This window comes from Myotis daubentonii, chromosome 4 (genome assembly GCF_963259705.1).
Source record: "Myotis daubentonii chromosome 4, mMyoDau2.1, whole genome shotgun sequence".
In the NCBI taxonomy this organism is placed as follows: Eukaryota; Metazoa; Chordata; class Mammalia; order Chiroptera; family Vespertilionidae; genus Myotis; species Myotis daubentonii.
In genome coordinates this window covers 10907744-10932558 of record NC_081843.1, presented here as the reverse complement: position 1 = coordinate 10932558, position 24815 = coordinate 10907744, and the positions used below count along the sequence as shown (strand labels likewise).

Below are 24815 nucleotides of genomic sequence, written 5' to 3'. Positions count from 1 at the left end.
GAGGGGCTCGGCCTGCACCCCCTCTCAGAGCCTGGGGGGTGGGGAGCTGCACAGGCCACACCCATGAGCTCACCTGGCTCCTCAGGGCAACCAGCCAGACTCAGGCCCCAGGAGAAGGCCTGGGCGACCCTCCTTCGGTGGTACTTTCCCCCATTTCTGTTGTCGCCAACAGGGCATTATACTGACTTTTGGGGGTGTTTCCCTCCATAGAAAACAAGTGTCTGTGCGGAGAGATGGCCCCTTGGGCTCTGCACCCCTGACACCTGGCGCACGACCCCCCACATCAGTGAGGACAGGGGGCCGGCCCTGGGGGATGTGCAGGCTGGGCACAGCCCGGGGGGGGGGGCAAACACACCCTTCCCCTCCCCTCGCCACCACCCGCAGGGTCAGCATTCTGTTCCCAGTTTGGACACTGGGAAGCCCAGCTTCTGGCGGGTCCCACCTATGCCTATGGGCTTGAAGCTGCCATGGGCGATGCTGAGAGGAACTGACACCTGAGCTCCTGGGAGTGGAAGGCCTCCCTCTCCAAGCTGCTGCTCACACTTCAGGACACGGAATCGCCAGGTGAGCGAGCGGGTTGCAAGGGCTTTGGGAAATGAGGCTCCAGGCAGCGAGGAGGGAGTATTCTGTGGCTTCAAGCAAAGGGACTGGGGTTATGGGTGTAGCGTGTGCTTCTCTGTTCAAAAGTGAACTGGCAGCCATGCAAGGTCAGGCCTCGAGCCCTCACATTTCTCAGGCTGGAAGCAGACCACTTAACTGACTAAAATAAAACATTATTTTTTGCAAAAAATAACACACCATCAGACAAATAAGTGAATTAGGACCAAAAGAGCCTGCCCTACGCATCAGGGGGTTGAAGATGCCAGCACGGCAGATTGCACGGCCTGCCCACTGCTCAGTGATCGCCTTGGGGGTGACAGTGTGTGTGTGTGTGTGTGTGTGTGTGTGTGTGTGTGTGTGATGCCTGTGCTCCCTCCTCCCCTCCTGCTCGTGCCCCACAATAAAACCTGTGTGCTGCCCTCATACACCCAGAGGTGAGCTTCCGGGCCCAGCTCCTGCCTGGCCCTGTGGCTGCTGTTTAGGGAGGGAGGGTGACGTGGGCAGCACTCACAGACTGGGCCTCCGTGAGGCAGGAGGCGCCTTTATTGCCATCGCTCCTCCCGGCTCCCCTGATCCCAGGGACCCAGCCCCTGTCCTCAGACGCCTTTGGGAGGTTTTGTCCAATAGTCGTCAGCACACTGAGGTCTTGACAAGTCAACGACTGTGTGTGAATCCTCTCTCTGCAAACTTTTGGGGCCAATTAGCCTGGAACTCCAGAGCAGCCCTCTGCTGGCTTTGGGCACAGTGGGGCCTGTGCACACGCTCTGGCAGATTCAGCTCCTCTGCTGGGCTGCGTGGCCCAGAGGGGCCCGTCCACCTACTGTTTCTGACTGTCCGTAGACCTGGTGGACCAGAAGGCCTGTCCGTTGTCTCCACTTCCCTTGCTCCTCCGGCAGCACGGCCTCCCCGCCAGCAGCGCAATGCTCCAGAGTGGGGAACCTGAGGCTTGGGGGAGACAGAGCTTCAGGGCAGACATCTGGCTCTCTCCCCTCCCTCTCACCACCCTCCCCAACACCTCTCCTGGGACACAGAGTCAGGAGTGGTGGACAAGGGGCTGGTTTCATTAGGGGTGTCTTCCTCACTCATCTGGAGCTTTCTCCAAAGTAGGTAAAATTAGCAGAGTCTCCAGTGGAGTCATTAGTGATGCCCTGATTGGATTTTTACTGGGTTTGGACCAAGTTCATCATCTGAGGAATGTTGCAAATAGTGGCTGTCATAGGAGCTTTGAAATACAGATCGAGGCAGACTCCAAGGTCATGCTGTGATGGAGGCTTTGTGAATAAATGCAAGTTGTATTTCAGAGTTAGCTTCATAAGGGTAGTTGTTCAACTCCTTGACATTTTAACTCTGTGTCTAAAAGTTATTAGGTCTGATTTTTGAGGCAGCCATTCCCATTTTAGAGTCTCTAAAATATACATAAGTGCCCATTAGGTTCAAAGACAAGATTAGCTCAAAATTAATCTACAAACACAGGGAAATACAAAAATAATACTATAGCAAAATGACACTACCTGCATCAGATTGGTAAAAATTAAAGACTCTGAGAAGAACAAATGTTGTCAAAAATGTAGAACAAGGGAATCCTGCCTCCCTGCTAGTGGGCGCACACGCGATTGGATACTTTGGAAAATGGGTGGTAGGATGCGGTGTCAGTGTGACTCAGCAATTTCTCCGAGAAAGACCCCCCACACAAATGAGTGCTGATGTGCACAGGGTGAATGCACAAGAACAGTGTCAGTCATCAGCAGCCCTCAACTGCAAACCACCCAGATGTCCATTAGTGGTAGAACAGAATGAAGAAAATATGGACTTTTTATAAAATGAGATATTATACAGCAATAAAAGTTAGCTACAGCAACATGATGCAACATGGGCACATCTTAGAAATATAACATTGCAAAAAGAAGCCAGACATTACAGAATAATATGATTACAAAGCTCACAAGCAAGTAAAAGAGACTAATATTTCCTTAGGAGGTAAACTACAAGGGAGAGAGGGGGAGAAAAACACACACAAATGAGTGGACACCATAAAAGTCAAGATAGTGAGTTCCTGTAGGGAGTTGGAGAGGTCTGAGTAGGTCACTGGGGACTGGCGATGTTCTCTTATTGTGATTTGAATGAGTGGTTACATATTGGTATAATTCTCAACAATTTCTTAATCTACAAATTTTTGTCTTTTGTATTTTTCTGTGTGTTTGTTATTTCACAATAAAAAAGGTTAAAAGAGGGGAAAAGGCCACGATGATGCAAGGCTCACTGTTTCATTTGTATCTGAGTCCTGCTTAATTAACTGATTAGACTGGCTGATAATTATCGCTACCCGCATTTCACACACACACACACACACACACACACACACACACACACACACACACACACACACACACTAGCTCTCACTGTCCTCAAAGAACCAGAGTTAAAACAGTCAGGCTGTTACCATCCTTGTCTGGTGATTGAAAGAAACAGAGCCAGGGCAGAGGCTGACAATGTGGAGCACAGGCAGCTGGGAAGCAGAGGCCTGTTTGCTTCACCAGGAAGCTCCAGTTTCACACCCAAGAAATGGCAGCACAGTCCCCCCAAGGGGATTATCACCCCTCTCTCCCCCTCTGGGTTGGGATTGTGTGTGGGAGGGGGCACAGGGGAGGTCAGGAACTGCCCAGTAAAGTCAAAATGGCGCAGGGGGAGGTGTGGGACCACAGAGACTGTCAGTCTAACCTGGGAAAGATCGTTGGCTGGGGGTGGGCCCAGTGCATGCCGCTGGAATCTTGGGAAGTTAGTGGGTTGTTTTGAAAAAGCTCCTGGTTGAGACCCGGGGGGTAATGCTGGCTGTCTCTCTTGCCTGGGACCCCAGTGGCCCAATTTGTTCCTGTCCCCTCCCGCCCAGGAGCAGAGGACCATGCAGGTCTGGAGGCCACCTGGGCCGGGGGAGACGTCCAGGCCGAAGGATCATGAAGCAGAAACTCCGGGCATTGGCCTTTGCGTTGGCTGTTGAAGAGGAGACTGGACTCTTTCCAGGGCAGGGCCCAGGGAGATGGGGCATTGGGAAGCCGGGAGGAGAACTCTATTGATGTTACCTAACAAATAAACCACATCGCCACATTGCAGTCTCCCGGGCGTGGATCCTTGGGATTCTTTCCTCCCAACACCGTGGAAGAGCCTGTTCCCCACCAACAACAAGACCACAGTGAAATAGACTCCTTAAAATCCTCCCAAAGATTGTGATTACAACAAGCTATGTCTACATACCTGCCAAAATTCTGCTGCAGAATCATTCGATATACAGAGGGCGCAGCAAAGTACTGGGTGATGGGGTATTTAAAGAGTGTCTACAAAGCAAGCAGAGAAAAATTTTATTTTTATGGTTAAGATGAGAAACACTGGCCAATTATTCCATTCTTTTGTTGTTGGTGGTGGTAACTCTATTTTTTCAATTATTACCATTTTAATTCTGATCTCCCTTCTAGGAGAGCACATTTATTCAGGATGTGCTCATGACAATAATAGCAACTGCTACCAGTTCCTGCATGTTTTCAGGTGCAGGCCTCAGGGCTAGCACTTTACACACTTTGCCTGTATCATCTCATTATTCCCAACAATTTTACGAGGTAGTAATTATTAAAACACCCATCTTACAGGTGAGGAGACTGAGCTCAGAGAGGTAAGGTTACCTCTAACAATGTTAAAGGTGTGAAAAGGAACTAGAACCATCCTATTCCAAGGGCTCTGTTTTTAAACACTTCAATAAATTCACACGCACACACCAGCTACCCAGCCCTGGAGGAGCCATGAGACCTGAGATTGTTCTGGTTGCTTTAATTTCTCAAAATGTGTATTCTGGGAGACTCACTGACTGATTCAGCGCCTCACATTTGAGACCCCCAGAGCCCAGGTTCTATCACCTTAATGGGCTTCTTTGTTACATACTCTCTTCTCAGCAGGGGCCAGCTTTTGAACCTGAAATATGAGTTTCTCTGGGAGTTTGTTGACACTGAGAGATTAGTCCTCTTACCTCCACAATGACCTTAGGGTCAAACTGGGGCAGATGGTGGATGAAGACTGTAGACCCTGCTGTCCATGGTTCAAACAGGGTCCCCACGGCAGCCACAATCCAGCCTGGATCTGACAGGCACCAGAAGACATCAGAGGCCTTCAGCTGCAGTAATTTCCTGCTGACTCCAAAATACAGTGGCCTCAGCTTTGTAACCACAGTTGCATTCCCGGTCAAGGCACATGCCTGGGTTGTGGGCACGATCTCTAATCATTGATATTTCTATCTCTTTTTCCCTCTCCTTTCCTCTCTGAAACCAATCTATACTAATAAAAGGGTAATATGCTAATTAGACCAGAAGTCCATCTGAACAAAGCCATCGTGGTGGGGCCAAGGCTGAGGGGGTTACGGGTGATCAGGCTGTCAGGGGAGAGCATTTAGGAGGATCAGGTGACAGGGGAGAGCAGTTAGGGATCAGGCTGGAAGGCAGGCAAGTGGTTAGGAACCAGCGGTCCCGGATTGTGAGAGGGATGTCTGACTGCTGGTTTAGGCTTGATCCTGGCAGTGGGACATCCCCCAAGGGGTCCCAGATTGGAGAGGGTGCAGGCTGAGCTGAGGGATACCTCCCTGACCCCATGCATAAATTTCATGCACCGGGCCTCTAGTTAAATAAAATTTTAAAATGTGAAAGTTTGAGTCCTGCACTGTCATTCATTAAAAAAATAATAAAAAATAATAATAATCAACGGGGGGTGGGGGAGTATGTCCTCCAGTGAGGATTAACAAAAAAATTAAAATAACAGAAACAGCTGGTAGATGGAAAATTGAATCCAGTGGCTACTCAGCTAGGTCTGAAGCATTTCTCCACCCTACTCTTACTGTTTCTGAGGGACCTCTGTGTGCATAACTCCTTGAGAAAAACTCAACTCTCCCATGAGGAGCTATGGCTTTGAAGTGCTCATCTATTAGTAGGGAGGGGCCTGGAGAGCCATTCACACTCCCTGTTCCCATCTCTCTGAGGGCTGTGGCACACCCACAGGAAATTACATGCTAGGGACCTCTGTTCTGAGCTTCAGACTCAACTGCCCACTGAGCATCTTTTCTGGGATGTCTCTCGGGCATCTCAAACCCACAGCATCCTAATCTCTCCTGCCTCCCGGGACTAATTCTTCTCCAGTGCTCTCTGTGTTTCAGTGAATGTCATTACTGTGCAAACTCAAAACCTGGGAGTCCACCTTGATTCTCCAGCCCCTCCTCCCTCCCACATCTAGCCAGCACACCCTGCAATTCTAGCTCCAAAATTCTCAGCCATCTTAACTTCCTCATGTCCCCAGCACCTTGTCCAAGCCACCACCATCTTGCACCTAAATTATTCTAAGACCCTCTAACAGGTCTTTCTAAATCTACTCTTTTTCCAAGCCATTCTCCACCCCGCAGCCACAGTGATCTTTTCAAAATACAAATTGGATTAGGTCTCTCCCTTGTTAACAACCTTTCAATACCGCCCAGTGTTTTCCCAATAAGCTCACTCTCTACACCAAAGTCCCCACGACCCTGTGTGCTCTGGGCCCCACTCACTTTCTCGGGTCCTCCCATCTGTGCCTCTCTGACACCCACAGCAGCAGCTCCTCTCAAATCTCTGTAGTTCTATGAGTGCTACTTTTTAAAAATATTTTTTTATTGATTTCAGAGAGGAAGGGACTGGGAAAGAGAGATAGAAACATCCATGGTGAAGAGAATCATTGATTGACTGCCTCCTGCATGCCCTACTCCACGGATGGATCTCGAAACCTGGGCACGTGCCCTGATCTGGCGTTGAGCCATTGCCTCCTGGTTCCATAGGTCGATGCTCAATCACTGATCCATGCCAGCTGGGCTATGAATGCTACCTTTTATATCTTTGTGCCTTGGCTTGTGTTATTCTGGCCTCACAGAAAACTCTCCCCTTCTTTCCACCCCCATTCCTCCAAGGTTTTGTTGATCAAGTGATATCATCAGCACAGATACCCAGTGTCCACAAGACACCTTCTCTGCCCCCTGCTCTGCTTTATAAGGTACAAAATACATAGAACTTTGCCAGGGCTGACCAGCAGACCCTGAGAGATGGATGGACAGATTACTTTGACACACGTATCTGTGAAAGAGAAGGCTAAGGGGCTTGTTTGGCTTTAGGAACCAAAAGAGCCTGAAATGCCTGCCCTGTGAGCCTTTTATTGTAACAACGGCTTGAACTAAATTTAACCTCTAGATACAATCAGCAGGGTAAAATGCTTCTTCAAGGTTGTGTCTTAAAGAATAAACATAGAGATTCCAGCAAAGCACCCAGGAGATCGGACTTTTTTGGAAAAGTCAAGGTAGGGGCTGCCTCCTTTGGGAAGGTCCCCCCAGAGGCCCTCGACCTTTTGGAGAATCCTCCTTACAGACTTGCCAACCAAGGCCCATACTTCCCCACAGAACTTGGTCTGGTCTGAATATTACTCCTTGGGGAGGAGGAAGTAGGAGGGAAACGATGTTTGGTTTAAAATTGTTTACATGGTTAACCCAAGGCTGTGTCTTCAGCATCTACAATTATTTATTTTAGGTTAAAGGCAGTGGCCTGGTTCCAGGTATTACTTCCCCCTAATGGTTCATGATTGGGAAACTCCACCTCTGTATCTGTTCACTTCACATAGCTAGAACTTTCTGTCCTCCTCCCACCAAACCTGGATGGAACCAGTGACAAAGACACATGGTTTGCCATTTGTGCAGCTTGCAGAATGCCTGCTGCCTCCACCCACGTTCCCTCCACACATGTGAAGGTGCTCAGGCAGGACCCCCTTGTCACTGGGAGGCTTCTGTCAACACACACTTAGAAGTCCAGACCTTCGCCTCGGAGACCCTCAGTGGTCTGAACCAAAGAGAGCAGAAGGGAGAAGCAGGATGGACTCAGTTCTACTTAGAGCACCTTTCCCAACACACACACACACACACACACACACCCCTTGCCCCAGACTGTGACCCAGCCTCTAAGTTGCTGCCCTCTTTCCTACCATGAAGGGAAGGAGTGTCGCAAGGAAAGTCCATGGCTGTGTTTTGCCATCTTGGGGAAGCCGGTGGTGCCACTGGTAAAGAAGATGACCATTGGGTCCGTGGTCTTTGACTTAATACAGGTGTGATCTGGGGATGCTGATCTACAAAGGGATGGAACAGAAAAGGAGAGAAGTCAAGTCTTCTGGCTCCACCCTCAGGGTCAGCAAAAGACACAACATGAGGCTCAAAGTCAGAAACCTGGTTTGCTTATATAGATTTTAGAGAGAGGAAGGGAGAGAGGGAGAAGGAGAGAGAGAGAGAGAGAGAGAGAGAGAGAGATGGATTTGATGTTCCACTTATTTATGCTTTCATTGGTGGATTCTTGTATGTGCCCTGACCAGAAATCCAACCCACAACCTTTGCATTCTAACCAACTGGCCAGTGGAGAAACTGGGGTTTTGCAACACTGGAGGAAGAACTGGTCTCCAGGTCTGAAGCATCAAACAGAGTTTATGGGTGACTTGGGTAAGAAGACTGACATTTCTTCATTTAAAAAATGGGGAAACACAGCCAATTATTTTATAATTTAACAAACATTGAAATAGAACTTCCTGTTTCCGAAAATGCTCTAAATGACTTACAAATAAGAGCTCATTCAATCTTCAGAGCAATCCTAAGAGGTGCCTATCCCCAACTTGTCATGCTCTCTTTGTGGATGAGGAAACTGGGGCTCAGAGAGGTTAGGTAACTTGCCTGAAGACACACAGCCAGCAATTGGCAGAGCCAGGGTTCAAACCCTGTGTGATACATAGACTGTCCTCTTACTCCCACTGCTAAGCTTCTTTTCACACAAACTAACTTTGCAGGAAGTTCACTCCATAACCTTGGTGATAAGGGGTGGGGAGGAGTGGGGAGGATCGGAGAAAGAAAGGGAGAGTGAGAGTGAAAGAAAAAGAATCATTTGGCCTTGATTCCTGGGAGCTTCTACACTCAGTTTTCCGGGCCTGCGATGATTGGGTTTGCGAGCTTCGTGTGTTATCCAAATAAACTTCAAACCATCCAAATGCTGGAGGGAACACTGGCTCTTGCTGAGAAATGGTACCATCCTGACTCTGAGCAATATAAGGGATTTTTCAACAGTATTATTTTTTAAACTATGTTGTATTGATTTCTGAGAAGAAGGAAGAGGTAGAAACATCAATGATGAGAGAGAATCATTGATTGGCTTCCTCCTGCACACCCCGCCTCCCCACCTTGGTTCCAGACTGCAACCTGGGCATGAGCCCCGACTAGGAATGGAACCTCGACTTCCTGATTCATAGGTCAACACTCAGCAACGGGCCATGCGGGCTGAGCAACAGTTTTATTTATTTATTTATTTATTTATTTATTTATTTATTTATTTATTTTTATTTTTAGTTTTATTTTTTTAAGCTCCTTGAAGCAAGACTATACAGAGACAAGACCCCAACCTCACTGATTCTAATATTTGTGCTCATATTTGATATTTTCAAGATGAAAAACACTATTCATTCACTGCTCTTTTGAGGGGAGCTTGATGCAAAAGGAATCCTTTTCGTTTTTTAATTAAAAATTTTTATTGTTTAATATATTACATAAGTCTCCTTTTTCCCCCATTGACCTCTCCCCGGCCAACCCCAATCCCCAGCACATGCCCTCACCATCCCCCCTCCTGGTTATGCTCATATGCATACAAGTCCTTTGGTTGATCGCTTACCCCCTCACTGCCCACCACCACCCGCCCCCACCTCCTACCCTCATAGGTTAGACAGTCGGTTCGATCCTTCTATGACTCGGGTTCTATTTTGTTCATCAGTTTATGTTGTTCATTATATTCCACAAATGAGTGAGATCATGTGATATTTATCTTTCTCTGACTGGCTTATTTCGCTTAGCATAATGCTTTCCAGTTCCATCCATGCTGTTGCAAATGGTAAGAATGCCTTCTTTTTTACAGCAGCATAGTATTCCATTGTGTAGATTTGCCACAGATTTTTTTAAAATTAAATCTTTATTGTTCAGATTATTACATTTCTTCCTCTTCCCCCCCCATAACTCCCCTCCTCCCAGTTCCCACCCCACCCTCCGTCCTCACTCCCCACCCACTGTCCTCATCCATAGGTGCACGATTTTTGTCCAGTCTCTTCCCGCATCCCCCACGCCCCTTCCCCCCCCCCAAGAACAGTCAGTCCATTCCCTTTCTATGTCCCTGATTCTATTATAATCACCAGTTCATTCTGTTCATCAGATTATTTATTCACTTGATTTTCAGATTCACTTGTTGATAGATGTGTATTTGTTGTTCATAGTTTGTATCTTTACCTTTTTCTTCTTCCTCTTCTTAAAGGATAACTTTCAGCCTTTCATATAATACTGGTTTGGTGGTGATGAACTCCTTTAGCTTTTTCTTATCTGTGAAGCTCTTTATCTGACCTTCAATTCTGAATGATAGCTTTGCTGGATAAAATAATCTTGGTTGTAGGTTCTTGGTATTCATCACTTTAAATATTTCTTGCCACTCCCTTCTGGCCTGCATAGTTTCTGTTGAGAAATCAGCTGACAGTCGTATGGGTATTCCCTTGTAGGTAACTGAGTTTCTTTCTCTTGCTGCTTTTAAGATTCTCTCTTTGTCTTTTGCTTTTGGCATTTTAAAGCTGTGCTTTTACCTACTCAATGGGACTATCTGCCAGAGCAGCTTTTGGCATTTTAATGATGATGTGTCTTGGTGTGGTCCTCTTTGGATTCCTTTTGTTTGGGGTTCTCAACGCTTCCTGGAGTTGTAAGTCTATTTCTTTCACCAGGTAGGGGAAGTTTTCTGTCATTATTTCTTCAAATAGATTTTCAATATCTTGCTCTCTCTCATCTTCTGGAACCCCTATAATTCGGATGTTGGTGCGCTTGAAGCTGTCCCAGAGGCTCCTTACACTATCTTCGTATTCTTTTTTCATTTTGCTTTTCCGGTTGGGTGTTTTTTGCTTCTTCACATCTCAAACCTTTAACTTGATTCTTGCGCTCCTCTGGTCTGCTGTTGGGAGTCTGTATAATATTCTTTATTTCAGTCAGTGTATGCTTAATTTCTAGTTGGTCCTTTATCACAACATCGAGGGTCTCATTATATTTCTTGAGGATCTCACTATATTTATCAGCGGTCTCACCAGTCTTTTCGAGGGCCTTACTAAATTTATCGGCGGCTTCTAGACAGTTCTTGAGAGACCTTAAAAGTGTGGTTTTGAGCTCTATATCCAGCATTTTGCCTTCCTCCATTTCTGTCCTGTTTCTTTGTCTCCGCATTTTTTATGCTTTCTTGGTGCACCCCCTAGTGGTCTTTGTGCGCCGTCTTGTTGTAGTTAAGCCTTGATTGTTGTAAGTAACACCGGGAGGGATTTGACCTCCAGGCAAACTGGCTGTGAGAATCAGCTGTGTCTGCAGTGGGAGAACTTCTGACCTCTAGGGAGGTGGTAAGCTAGTCTTTGCCTGAGGCTAACCAGCAAATGCCTCTGTGCAGGGCTTGGGCAGGGGGGGTCCCAGGGGATCAACAGGGCGGTCTGAGGGAGCGAGCAGTTATGGCTGCTCTCAGTCCCGTCCCCAGAGGCTCTGCCTCTCAGTGTCCCATCGACCGCTCAAGTACCTCGGAGAGAAAGCTGCCCTCGAGTTCCGACTGATGCCAGACAGTCCCACTTCTCCTATTTGAGTCTGGGTCCCCAGAGACTCACCCAGAACTGGAGCCCAGAGCCTGAGACTCCCTCCCAATTGAAAACGACAACCGCGTCCTCAGCCGCCAGCCCACTCCGCACGCACCTCCGCATCTTAGTATTTTACTTCCGTACTGCGCCTCCTCTGAGTATGCTGAGTATGCTTTTCTCTTTCCTTCTAGTTGTAGAATTTCCCCCTCAGCCAGCTTTCCTGTGGTTCTGGGTGATGTCCGTTCCGTCTTTTAGTTGTATTTTTGAAGTGGTTGTGCGAAGCAGCATTCTCCAGTGTTTACCTATGCCACCATCTTGGTTTTGGCCAACAGTATTATTTATTTAAGTTTTTTTTTTTAAAAACTCTCTGACTTTATTTATTTATTCAAATTATAAAAGAAAGCTTATCTAGAAAGCCACAGAGGTAGTAGAAGTGAGCCAGCTGGGCTGCATTGGCTCAGGACACAAGTTTGGGGCAGAAGAAGGGCCCTTGGTGTTGAGGAGAGAGAAAGGCAAAGGTAGCACCAGGGGAAGGTGAGGGCGTGCTCCCTGGGGGGAGAGCCCAACTCTCGGACCTTAGAGTCCAACACAAGGTGTGACTTTGCTGTGTTTGCCTTTTGGGGTTGAATAACATTTTACTTTAAAAACAGAAGGGTTACTTTAAGAAAACAAACCCAGTACAACTTATATGTTATAAACCAATGTTACCTCAAAAAAACAAAAGAGACAAAGTAAAGAAACCTAGCAAGTTTTGAGCTGTGGGTGGAAAAGGGGGCTCTTGGAACGAACCTCACAGGTGATCTGATTATAAATTCCTGACCTGGCAGGGCATGGCAGGGATTCAGACCCCTGACACATAATTTCTCTGGTGAAAGGTTTATCATTGCCTTAAACAAGCCTGTCCATTGTTCTTGTGCATCTAGGTTAACATACCCTTCCTACAAAACTGTTTTTCTCCGGAGCATTTGAGGTCTTGCTCCCCAGCATATGTAGTCAGTTTGGCTCAAATAAACTCATAAAAATTTTCTACAGGTGTGGAATTTTCTTAGGTCAACAGTGTAAAATATCCCTTTGGATATTCTGAAGGCTCAAAGAATTAAAGGATTGGAGCTGGAAGGTCTTTCTGACCTCCTGTCATTTTTCTAGCTTTCTAAGGGAACCCAGAACCTGGGAGATGTTTGCCCCCAAAACCCTCTGTCAGTCACAACCTCATTTTTTTCTTGCAGTCTCAACTTTCACCTTCAAGATCCATTTTAACCTCTCATTCAACTTATCTATAATAATAAAATCGTAACATGCTAATTAGACTGGACGTCCTTTTGGACGACCTTCTGGATGAAGCTGGGGTTGTGGGGGAAGCCCAGGTCCCGGGTGCCAGAGGGAAGCTGATGCCAGCAGCCGCGGGAAGGAAGGCCTACTCTTGTACGAATTATATGCATCGGGCCTCTAGTTCGTATATATCCTATCTAATAATAGACAAACATGGCAATTGACCATACCTTCGATACACCTCCCATTGGCTAAGCAGAATGATATGCAAATTAACCACAAACAAAGATGGCAGTTAATTTGCATATACCGGCTGGGAGCGAAGACTGAAGACAAAATGGAAATGAAGCGCTACAGAAGGGAGCAAAGTAGAGGCAGCGGAGACAGGAATGGAGCCAAGACTGCGGACGTGGGAGGCGGGAGGGCAAACCCAGCCAGATGGCTGGGAGCGGGAGGGGAAACCCAGCAGGAGTGGCTGGGAGCGGGAGGGGAAACCCAGCAGGAGTGGCTGGGAGCGGGAGGGGAAACCCAGCAGGAGTGGCTGGGAGCGGGAGGGGAAACCCAGCAGGAGCAGCTGGGAGCGGGAGGGGAAACTCAGCAGGAGCGCCTGGGAGCGGGAGGGGAAACCCAGCAGGAGTGGCTGGGAGCAGGAGGGGAAACCGAGCAGGAGTGGCTGGGAGCGGGAGGGGAAACCCAGCAGGAGTGGCTGGGAGCGGGAGGGGAAACCCAGCAGGAGTGGCTGGGAGTGGGAGGGGAAACCCAGCAGGAGTGGCTGGGAGCGGGAGGGGAAACCCAGCAGGAGTGGCTGGGAGCGGGAGGGGAAACCCAGCAGGAGTGGCTGGGAGTGGGAGGGGAAACCCAGCAGGAGTGGCTGGGAGCGGGAGGGGAAACCCAGCAGGAGTGGCTGGGAGCGGGAGGAGAATCCAGCCACAGTGGCTGGGAGCAGGAGGGGAAACCCAGCAGGAGTGGCTGGGAGCGGGAGGAGAATCCCGCCACAGTGGCTGGGAGCAGGAGGGGAAACCCAGCAGGAGTGGCTGGGAGCGGGAGGGGAAACCCAGCAGGAGTGGCTGGGAGCGGGAGGAGAATCCCGCCACAGTGGCTGGGAGCAGGAGGGGAAACCCAGCAGGAGTGGCTGGGAGCGGGAGGAGAATCCCGCCACAGTGGCTGGGAGCAGGAGGGGAAACCCAGCAGGAGTGGCTGGGAGCGGGAGGGGAAACCCAGCAGGAGTGGCTGGGAGTGGGAGGGGAAACCCAGCAGGAGTGGCTGGGAGCGGGAGGAGAATCCCGCCACAGTGGCTGGGAGCAGGAGGGGAAACCCAGCAGGAGTGGCTGGGAGCGGGAGGAGAATCCCGCCACAGTGGCTGAGAGCAGGAGGGGAAACCCAGCAGGAGTGGCTGGGAGCGGGAGGGGAAACCCAGCAGGAGTGGCTGGGAGCGGGAGGAGAATCCAGCCACAGTGGCTGGGAGCAGGAGGGGAAACCCAGCAGGAGTGGCTGGGAGCGGGAGGAGAATCCCGCCACAGTGGCTGGGAGCAGGAGGGGAAACCCAGCAGGAGTGGCTGGGAGCGGGAGGGGAAACCCAGCAGGAGTGGCTGGGAGCGGGAGGGGAAACCCAGCAGGAGTGGCTGGGAGCGGGAGGGGAAACCCAGCAGGAGTGGCTGGGAGCGGGAGGGGAAACCCAGCAGGAGTGGCTGGGAGCGGGAGGAGAATCCCGCCACAGTGGCTGGGAGCAGGAGGGGAAACCCAGCAGGAGTGGCTGGGAGCGGGAGGAGAATCCCACCACAGTGGCTGAGAGCAGGAGGGGAAACCCAGCAGGAGTGGCTGGGAGCGGGAGGGGAAACCCAGCAGGAATGGCTGGGAGCGGGAGGGGAAACCCAGCAGGAGTGGCTGGGAGCGGGAGGGGAAACCCAGCAGGAGTGGCTGGGAGCGGGAGGGGAAACCCAGCAGGAGTGGCTGGGAGTGGGAGGGGAAACCCAGCAGGAGCAGCTGCGAACGGGAGGGGAAACCCAGCTGCAGCAGCTGGGAGCGGGAGCGAAGCCCGCCTCAGTGGGTTTCACTCCCTTCTCTGCTTCGCTCCAGTCGCAGGAAACCCTATTCTTGCAGGAATCTTCCTGCAATGAGCCTCTAGTGTATTTATATTTATATATGAACTAGAGGCCCAGTGCACAAAAATTTGTGCACTCGGGGGGAGGGGGGGTCCCTCAGCCTGGCCTGTGCCCTCTTGCTGTCTGGGACCCCTCAGGAGATGACCACCTGCTGGCTTAGGCCTGCTCCCTGGGGGATTGGGCCTAAGATGGCAATCAGACATCCCTCTGGCAGCCCGGATGCCCACTTGCCAGCAGGGAGTAGACCTAAGCTGCAGTCGGACATCCTTAGTGCTGCTGAGGAGGCAGGAGAGGCTCCCACCACCACCGTTGTACTGGCAGCCATCAGCCTGGCTTGTGGCTGAACAGAGCTCCTCCCATGTCAGAGTGCCCTCACCACCAGAGGGCAGCTTCTGCATTGAGCGTCTGCCCCTTGGTGGTCAGTGTGTGTCATAGTGACCAGTCATTCCCAGTCCTTCTGATGTTAGGGTCAGTTTGCATATTACCCTTTTACTATATTGGATAGAGGCCTGGTGCACGGGTGGGGGCTGGCTGGTTTGCCCTGAAGGATGTCCCGGATCAGGGTGGGGGTCCCGCTTGGGTGCCTGGCCAGCCTGGATGAGGGGATGATGGCTGTTTGCAGCTGGTCACATCCCCTTCAGGGTAGGCGTCTCCACTGGGGTGCCTGTCCAGTCTGGGTGAGGGGCTGAGGGCTGTTTTCAGGCTGGCGGGTGACTGAAGCTCCCAACCTCTCCTTTTTTTCTTTTTTTTTTTATTCTGGGATTTATTTACCTTCTATGGCTGTCACTGGAGCTGAGAGCCGGCTTTAGCTCTGAGGCTCGGCTCCAGCTCTGAGACCTCGGCTGCTGAAAGCAGGTATCTGCATTTGTTTGGGTTCTATAATTGTAACACTGTTGCGATCTTGCTAGCTCCAGCTCTGACGGCTGAAAGCAAGTTTCTGGGGTTTTGTTTAGCTTCTATAATTGCAACATTGTTTCTTAGACTGCAGCTCAGAGGCCGGCAATGGCAGGCGGGGAACCTTGGCTTCCTCCATCACTGGAGCAAGCAATCCTCCTGTTTGCTTCAGCCGGCCGCCATCTTGGTTGGCAGTTAATTTGCATACCTTGCTGATCAGCCAATGGGAAGGGTAGCAAAGTTACGGTTAATTACCATGTTTCTCTATAATTAGATAGGATAATCTTTTAGGTTCCCACCTACAAGAAGCTTGAAACACAGTAATCCTCTGACGTGACACCTCCTTTCACATCCCAGGGGTGATCAAACTTTAGGGAGAGAAGCATAGAAGCGCACTGTCCTGATATTACAGATGAAGCAACCTTGGCTAAGAGAGGGGCAGGAAGGAGCCCAGGGGCACACAGCAGGTCAGGGACATAGCTGGGAGGAGGTTTCTGGAGCCAGGCCTGGTGAGCTTCCTCCCACCAGCTGTCTGTCTACAGCGCTTGGGTGCGGAGGGCCTTCTCCCACCGTTCCTCAGAGAGCACCTCCGTCAGACCCGAAACTCACTGAATCAGAGATCGGAAGTCCAGCCACCCCTCACGGCCGTGGTCAGACACCAGGAGCTTGGTTTTCAGAGCGGGACACTCAGAAGCCACAGAGTCCACCTCCGGGGCAAGGGCATCTGTGGTCACGATGCTCTGGGCATTGGACTGCTTTAGCCGGTAGAGGATGTCCTTGGCCTTCAGCTGGGTTGTCCCTGGCATGAAGATAATCCCTGGGGATGAGAAAGAAATTATCTGTTTCATTTCCTCTTTCACAACCATGGGCTTCAGGCCTGGTTTATCTGCATAGAAATCCCCTAACCTCTTGGTATGCAAAGACCCTCAGTATCAGCACCACTGAGCCACACCCCAAACCTACCGAATCAGAACCTGCATTTAAAAAAATATATTCATATTGATTTCAGAGACAAATGGAGAGGGAGGTAGAAATATCAGTGATGAGAGAATCATTGATCGGCTGCCTTCTGCAAACTCCCACACTGGGGATTGTGTCTGCAACCTGGGCATGTGCCCCAACCAGGAATTGAACCATGACCTCCTGGTTCATAGGTCAATACACAACCACTGAGGCAAGGCAGCAGGGCAGAACCTGCATTTTAACAGGACCTCCAAGTGATTCCCATGCACATTAAAATTTGAAATGCTTGCCCTCAACCTGTCTACTGTAGATGGGTGCAGCCAGTAGACAGGTGGGTCCTACTTTGCAAGAGATTACATGGGACCTGGGAGCACAGATGCAAGGAGGACAGAGTCTCTGACATCAGGAATAGCTGCATCCCAGCCCCCACCTTTCTGCTCCCACCCCCTTCTCTCATCCCTGTGTCATTGGGAATCCCTTCTTTCCTTCATCCCTCACATGCAAATTAACCATATTGCCCCTTGAACTTTCCTACCCTCCCTCCCATCTTCTCTCGCCAACAATTAGTCCCAGTATTTGTGTGCACCTATTGGATTCTAATCTCCCCACCAGATGCCTTGCCCTGGAACTTCTGTGTTATTACCTGGGTAAGTTCCCCAGACCATCAACGTTCCCCTCACATTTCCTGTTGTTAGGACTAGAAGGCAATACAACCCTTGACAGCCATTTGGAAGCTTCCGGCCACAGGAGAACAAAGACCAGGAAATGATTGCCGGGCACCAGGAATCAGTCCATGTAAGGAACTGGAACTGTCCTGAAGCCCCCTGATCCCACACCTGCATTCCATCCCCATTCCAAGCCCACCAGCTCAGCCCCCAACCCACTGACGACAAGAGATTCCCACCCGTGACTGCACATCAGGATGAAACTGCAGCTGCTGGGTGCCCACCAGCCCCTTGGCTCCTGGCTGTGCAGCCCTTCCCTTTGGATATCCCACCCCCACCCTCCTTTCCTTAAATAAACCCAGTTTTCTTTAATCACTTCTGAGATGGCCATTTAGCCTGCCTGCCCACCACGTTCACCTTCACTTCTCTTCACTAACACCTGTGTCCTCTCTCCAGGAAAACAGCTCGCTCCCCATTCTGGCACTGAAGACGCTGCCCACGCTCCACCTTTCTCTCCCACACCTCTATTCTCTATTTCAAAATGGCCATTCACATGGGCAACTCCTGTCTCTAAGCCTTTGCATGTGCTAAGCCCGTTCTTGGAATTCCCTTTCTCTGCTTCTACTCCTCTTCAATTGTATTTACCCCCGAGGGCTCAGCTCACGTCTTAGCTCTACAGATGACACGGCTTCTTTATGGTCCCTCTGCTGTTGCTATTAACGTTTGATTCCACATGACTTTGATTGATTAATCCACTATTTTATGAGGGAAAAAAGAGAGAGAATATATAAGCAAGAGCATGAACAGACTGTTGTGTAAATATGTGATTCAACTGAAGTGATTAAAAAAAATCCATGAGTCCCATTCTGATTCTAAATTAGATAGATACATAGATAAGCAATTAAAAGGGAAAGGGAAATTCCTACAGAAGAATGCTAACTAATGAATGTAGAGGGGGTGATGTAAACAGAAAATCCTCATATAAAACCACCATAATAATATTCAACTCAGTCAAGAATCATCAGGGGATACTCAAACCACGGGGTGAAAGACAGTGGGGGAGCAGGGTAGTCACTAGTCTCATATGTGTTACCGCACAGACTACTTACTAGTCAGGAAGAGAAAAGGTTTCCTGACAAAGTTGAATATCACCCTTCTAATGAGATAAACAGTATCACTGATGGAAGAGAAAACAACTGCAGAGATCCCTCATGTGATGCACCAACAAAGACACAACACTGTCCTCCCAGCACTCCTGCTAAGATGTTTTAAGATGAATATAATCGTGAAGCAAGAGTCAGAAATACCAATTTGTGTGCACCTCCTGCAAAGCAACTGGCTTAGACACTTCAAAATGTCATTGCCGTGCAGAAAAGGCTAGAGAGCCCTTCTAGATTAAAGGAGACTGAGAAGACATGACACCTAAATGCAATGCATGATCCTCAATTGGATTTTGGACTTAAAGGAAAGAAGTGGCAGTCAAGGACATGATGAAGGCAGTTGGGGAATGTTGACTATGGTTAGCTATCAGGTAACACATATTGTACCAATGTCAGACGTCTTGTTTGATAAGCCTGCTCTGGTGATGGTGAAGGAAATGTCTGGGATCCAGGGTTTATGGGTATTTACATGGTATTTATGGGTGTCACAATGTCTGCAACTGACTCTGTAATAACTCAGTGGGGGGCTCAAATATGGCAAAAGGTTAACAGTCAATGAATTTCAAAAAAGTAATGTCTGAGACTGTGCAAAGGAAAGTGTGTGTGTGTGTGACATTGCATTTGAGCATATGTGAGGGTGAGGGAGAGAGTGAGGGATAAGGGGTAAAATATGTGAGGTCTGAGAAAGAGAAATACTGTGAAGAAGAAAGAATGTAGGGACGAGGAAGCACCTAGTGAAGCATCCATCTTATATAAAAACTGCTGTTTGAAATTTTTACCCTGCATTTTGGCTTCTGTAAATGCTTGCTGGCTTAAATAATAAGGAAAATAAGACTACTCCCATTTCAGAGAGGCCATCAAACCTTCCCCAGACAAAGTTATCAGTGCTGACACCAGGCCAAGCCTTTGGTTGAGGTCTCAAAGCCCCAGCACATAGGGGCTCTTAAAGAACTTGCAAAGGGGGCCAGAACAGAACCCCATATTTGGGAGACAAAGAGGGTAAGAAAGTATAAATACAGGAAACTTTCTGTGTGACAGGGCCCAGAATTTGAGAGGTAATTTTCCTCTGGGCCCGCGTGAAATAATAATAATAAATGTAACTCCATCTCTGTAAGCGTTGCTTGGTTCTTCTCCCGTTTTCTGTAACACTAGTATTCCTGGACCAGTTGGCTCCAGGACACCCCTAAGGTCTCTATGGGTCTCTGAGTCACTGACCTGTTCGGATGCAGCCCACGGCCACCAGCCACCACTCAGGCACTCGAGGCAGAATCAAGGCGAGACGGTCTCCCTGCTGCAGGCCACAGGTCTGCGTGAAGACGTTGGCTGCGCGGCAGGTGAAGTCTGTCAGCTCTCTGAAACTCCACTTCACTTCGTCTCCTTGGCTGTTCACCCACCACAGGGCTGGGTTGGGGCCTCTCTTGCCTTCCTGGTCAAGATCACACACCATGTGTTACTTCTCGCTTCAGAGGAAAAGGGCACTTATTTCCTCAATTCACTGTCACAGTCACATTCTAGTGTGAGCATAGCTCAGGAACCGAGACCCCATTTTATTTTATTTATTATTATTATTATTCTTTTTAATCCTCACTCTAGGATATTTTCCCATTGATTTTTAGAGAGAGTGGAAGAGGGAGCAAAAGACCCATTGATTTTTTGAGATTGTGGAAGAGGGAGGGAAAGACCGAGAAAAATATCAATGTGATTGGTTGTCTCCTGTATGGGCCCTGACCAGTGCCCGGGCCAGGGAAGAGCCTGCAATCGAAGCATGTGCCCTTGACTGGACTCGAACCTGGGACCCTTTGGTCCATAGGCTGATACTCTATGCACTGAGCCAAACCAGCTAGGGCCTGATACCTCATTTTAAATCATTTAAAGAGCCAAGGAAAGTTAGGGTGTGATCTAGCCAACTTCTTCTGGTCTACTGTAGCCACCTCCTCTCAAGTCATATGAAACCATGAATAGCTTCATGTCTCCAATTGAAGACTTAAAGCTCCATCCCACGTGTCTTAATTCCATGCAGACAGTGCGTTCCTCTTTGTGCCCCAGCATTCTCATCTAGGAAGTGACAACAATATTACCTAGAAGGTCGCAAAGTCTAAATGAGTTATTTAATGAGTGAAGTGTACATAACAGTAGGTGCTCCATAAATATGACTATTATCATAATTGCTACACAATAGAAGTGGCTAATTTAGCCTCTGAATATCTTGTGGAATTAATTTTTAAAATTAACTTGCCTCTAAAGGTGAAATTCATAAGAAGCAGACTGGGAAGGTCGAGGCCCCTATTAGAAACATCTAGTAAACAGACTAAAATGGCTTTGTCAAGGCTCTTAAAACAGTCAAGGATCTGCAGCAACCAACAAATGCCCAAACAGCTAAAGCCACACTCAGAACGGTAGGGCATGTGACGTTTGTGCTCACGTTTTTTAACAAAAATATGTTTTATTGATTTTTTACAGAGAGGAAGGGAGAGGGATAGAGGGTTAGGAACAGCGATGAGAGAGAAACATCGATCAGCTGCCTCCTGCACGCCCCCTACTGGGGCTGGGCTCACTTTTGCACCCCCCTTCTCTGATGTGGTGCCCCAGGGTTGGGAGGACGTGTTGCCAGGTTCCCAGCCTCTTTTTGGGACAGACATAGAAGAGTGAAATTTGTTTGCAATATTCAGTGGGGAGTGAGATGTAGCTGGAAAGGAATTTACTTATTCATTTATTTATAAATTCCCTAATAAAAACTAATGTTGAGTATCTTTTGTGCTTGTTTGCTGTCTGTGTGACTCTCAAGTGAGATGTCTGTTCAGAATCTTTTGCCAATTTTCTAAGTGGGTTGTTCCTTTTTTATTGTTGAGTTTGAGTCCTTTGTATATTTTGAATATACAAAATATATTTTTTTCTTTTCTTTTTTATTTATTTTTTTAATATATTTTTATTGATTTTTTACAGAGAGGAAGGGAGAGAGATAGAGAGTTAGAAACATCGATGAGAGAGAAACATCGATCAGCTGCCTCCTGCACATCTCCTACTGGGGATGTGCCCGCAACCCAGGTACATGCCCTTGACGGGAATCGAACCTGGGACCTTTCAGTCCGCAGGCCAATGCTCTATCCATTGAGCCAAACCGGTTTCGGCTTTTCTTTTCTTTATATATCTTCAAAGTTATTATTAGTTCTAGAGGCCCAATGCATGAAAATTCATGCACTGGAGGAAGCGTCCCTCAGCCTGCCCTGCCCTCTCTCACAGTCTGGGAGCCCTCAGGGGCGAGAGGTGACCCGGCGATCAGGAGAAGGCGATGCCCATCACACCTCTGCTGCTGCCACTGCTGGCAGTGCATGCCTCGGACGGCCCTGGTTACCTGAGCCTTGGGTGGCCCTAGGTGGCTGGGCAGCGGACATCTGAGGCTTGCCTGTGCCTTGGGCATCGGTTGGGCAGCCACCATTTGAGGCTTACCTGCACCTAGGTCTGGCCCTGGGAGGTTGGGCAGCTGCCATCTGAGGCATGCCTGTGCCTTGGGTCAGCCCTGGCCAGCTGGGGGGCTGAGAGGACTGGGGGACTCTGGAGGCAGGCGTGTGGAGTGGCCGGGTCTGCCTGAGGCGGGCCTGGCCTTGCCACATGCCTGCCACCCCAGCGTGGCTGAGGGGACTGGATGCCACCATCTTGTGGCTGTGGGCATCGCCATATTTGAGGGCATAACAGTCAATTAGCATATTCCCTCCTTATTGGCTGTGGGCGCCACCATCTTTGTGACCGCATGAGGGTCAATTAGCATATTCCCTCTTTATTAGATAGGATTATTCAAATTTATCTAGGAATATGGTTTTTATAAGCAATTGAAGGTAAGTTGTTATTAGATTAAAATAGATTTCTATAACTTTAAGACATTATATGTAATATACACAGTTCACAGAGTATACACAGAAGGAAATGAGAAGAGAATCAAAACATACCACTACAAAAAATATCTACCAAACACAAAAGAAAGCTGTAAAAGAGGAAATGAGGAACAAAAATAAAAGCTATATCAAGAAAACATTAACAAAATGGCAGTAGTAATTCCTTCCATATTGGTAATTACTTTAAATGTAAGAGAACTAAATTTCCCAATCAAAGACAAAGATTGGCAGGATCTAACTATATGCTGTCTACAAAATTATAGAATTAATAAAACCATTTTTTTGCAATAAAATGCTAACAATACATCAATTTATATAAGCAAAACCATATTTACATTATAATTCAAATTGAATAATAATTATTCACTTATTCATTCAATATTAGTTAGATCTTATTATTTCTTAGGCCCTGTTCTTAGACCACAAGGATTCAGGCAATACAGAAACTTATGAGTAGAAAAGGTTCTCAGAAACAAAAGGATTTCTTCAAATTTCTCATCACATTTTTCCTCCCTGAATGTTAGCACTGAAAATGGTTTAGTGTACATTTTTCCAGCAATTTTTTCCTGACAGATGCACAAAAATGATCCTTTGAGTCAGATGACTGAAACCAAAGAATGTATCTCATCTGAGATAAGATTAATATATGTGCATATTTGTGCTGCTCCAGCATGGCCAAGGGTGAACCTGAGGAGGGGCAGTGAAGGATTGAAGAAAAGACAGACAAGAGAATACAGCTGGGGCTCGGTATATCTCCTGTGCCTGGATGAGGACACAAAACACCCAGCCTGCAAACCAATGCTTTATTTTATAGTCTGATTAAAACAAGGGTAGATTAACATGTATACAAATGTTCTTGTTTTGGCAACACCTGCTGCACCTCCCACAGCCCACTAGCTACTTAGGAAGGAATTAGAGAGGGCTACAAGGTCAGGCTTAATTATGCTAGGAGAGCTCTGCCCCCCAGGCTGGGACTTGTTTGTGGCCCTGTCACAGGTCAGCCAGAGGCTTGACCCTAGAGCCGCTCCCTACACATATACATGTGTGTCATACAGCTTTAAAAAAATCAGTGCTGTGAAAAAAATTCTTGCCCAACAGATTAAAGAATATTAACAAGTATTGATGACAAGTTGTGCACTGCTTACATACAGGGAGCCTAGTACAGTACACAAGATTTCTGCAGGATTTTAAAAATGATGGAAAAGCTGGTATATCAAGTAGAAAACAATTGTTGCTCAGAATTCAGTCTGTGTTAGATCCTAACTCCTGCACCTTGAAGAAGATATCACTTTAGTAGTTATGTATTTTTGTGTTAAGGATTAATTTGATAATGTGATGTTGACATGAAGCTGTTTTCAAGAAGATAAAATACAACCCTTAAACTAGATTTGAAATTTAAAGTTTTAAGGGGTGAGATGAAACTAAGAGATATTGAGAAATAGTTTTAAAAGATAAAACACTGAGTAAGTAAGTCAGCAGTAGAAAGAAATGAACAGCCCGGGCCAGTGCGGCTAGAGTGTCTGCCCTTGCTCCAAAGGGTTTTGGGTTTGATTCCTGGTTAAGGGCAAGTCCCAAGGTTGCAGGCTCGATCCCAGTCGGATACCAACTCATGGATGTGTCTCTCACATGTTTATGTTTGTCTCTCTTTCTCCCTCTCCTTTCTCCCTCCCCCTCCCAATCTCTTTAAAAAAAATCAATGGGAAAAATATTCTCTGGTGAGGATTACAAAAGAAAAAAAAAGAAAAAGAAAAAAGAAATAAACAAACAACTAATCCACAAAAACATTATGCTAAGTGAAAGAAACCAGACACAAAAGGGTGCAAGAGCAGGTCTGTGGTTGCCTGGGGCTCAGGGTGGGGTGGGAGGGGATTGTCTGAGAAAGGTCAAAGAAAGCTTTTGGGGTGATAGAAATAGTCTAGAACTCCGTTTCAGGTGTACAACCTAATGATTAGACATTTATATAACTTATGAATATAACATTGTATGTCAATTATAATTGAAAACAATTTTTGATTATAAAAAAATAAAGCCCTGACAAGTTTGGCTCAGTGACAAGTTTGGCTCAGTTGTTAGAACGTAGGCCTGTGGGCCGAAGGGTCTGGAGTTAGATTTCCAGCCAAGGGCATGTACCTCAGCTGTAGGTTCATTCCCAGACCCTGACAGGGCAACTAATTGATGTGTCTCTCTCACATCAATGTTTCTCTCTCTCTCCTCTTCCTCTCACTCCCTTCCCCTTTCTCTAAAAAATCAATGGGAAAAAATATCCTTGGGTGAGGATGAATAAAGATATCCAAGTCACAATAAAACAAACAAAACCTTCACACATGTGAGTTTATTGCATGTAGAAAAGGTTTGCCTCATATTCTTTAAAATTTTTATTTATTGATTCATTTTAAAGAGAGAGGAAGTGAGAGAGAAACATTTGTTGTTCCATTTATTTATGCATTCATTGGTTGATTCTTGTATGGGCCCTGACCAGAAATCAAACCCACAACCGTGGTGGGTTGGGACGATGCTCTAACCAACTGAGCTACCCAGCCAGAGCGACAAAGCACTTTCTTTTGTTTT

General features: G+C 47.7%; 1 protein-coding gene across 3 annotated transcripts in view; it reads right to left on the bottom strand.

Moving 5' to 3' along the window:
• Positions 1–24815, bottom strand: part of LOC132232793 (acyl-coenzyme A synthetase ACSM1, mitochondrial-like) — an 86715-nt gene that overhangs the window by 8513 nt on the left and 53387 nt on the right. For 2 of the 3 annotated variants that reach the window (XM_059692392.1, XM_059692391.1), the window contains exons 3-8: positions 19573–19783; positions 16179–16386; positions 7621–7761; positions 4613–4772; positions 3850–3929; positions 1422–1545 (exon numbers count right to left, since the gene is read on the bottom strand). In XM_059692392.1, coding sequence (XP_059548375.1) covers positions 1422–1545; positions 3850–3929; positions 4613–4772; positions 7621–7761; positions 16179–16386; positions 19573–19783 — 924 coding nt within the window. The remainder of the gene's footprint in view (positions 1–1421; positions 1546–3849; positions 3930–4612; positions 4773–7620; positions 7762–16178; positions 16387–19572; positions 19784–24815) is intronic. The other variant, XM_059692393.1, reaches the window with a different exon arrangement.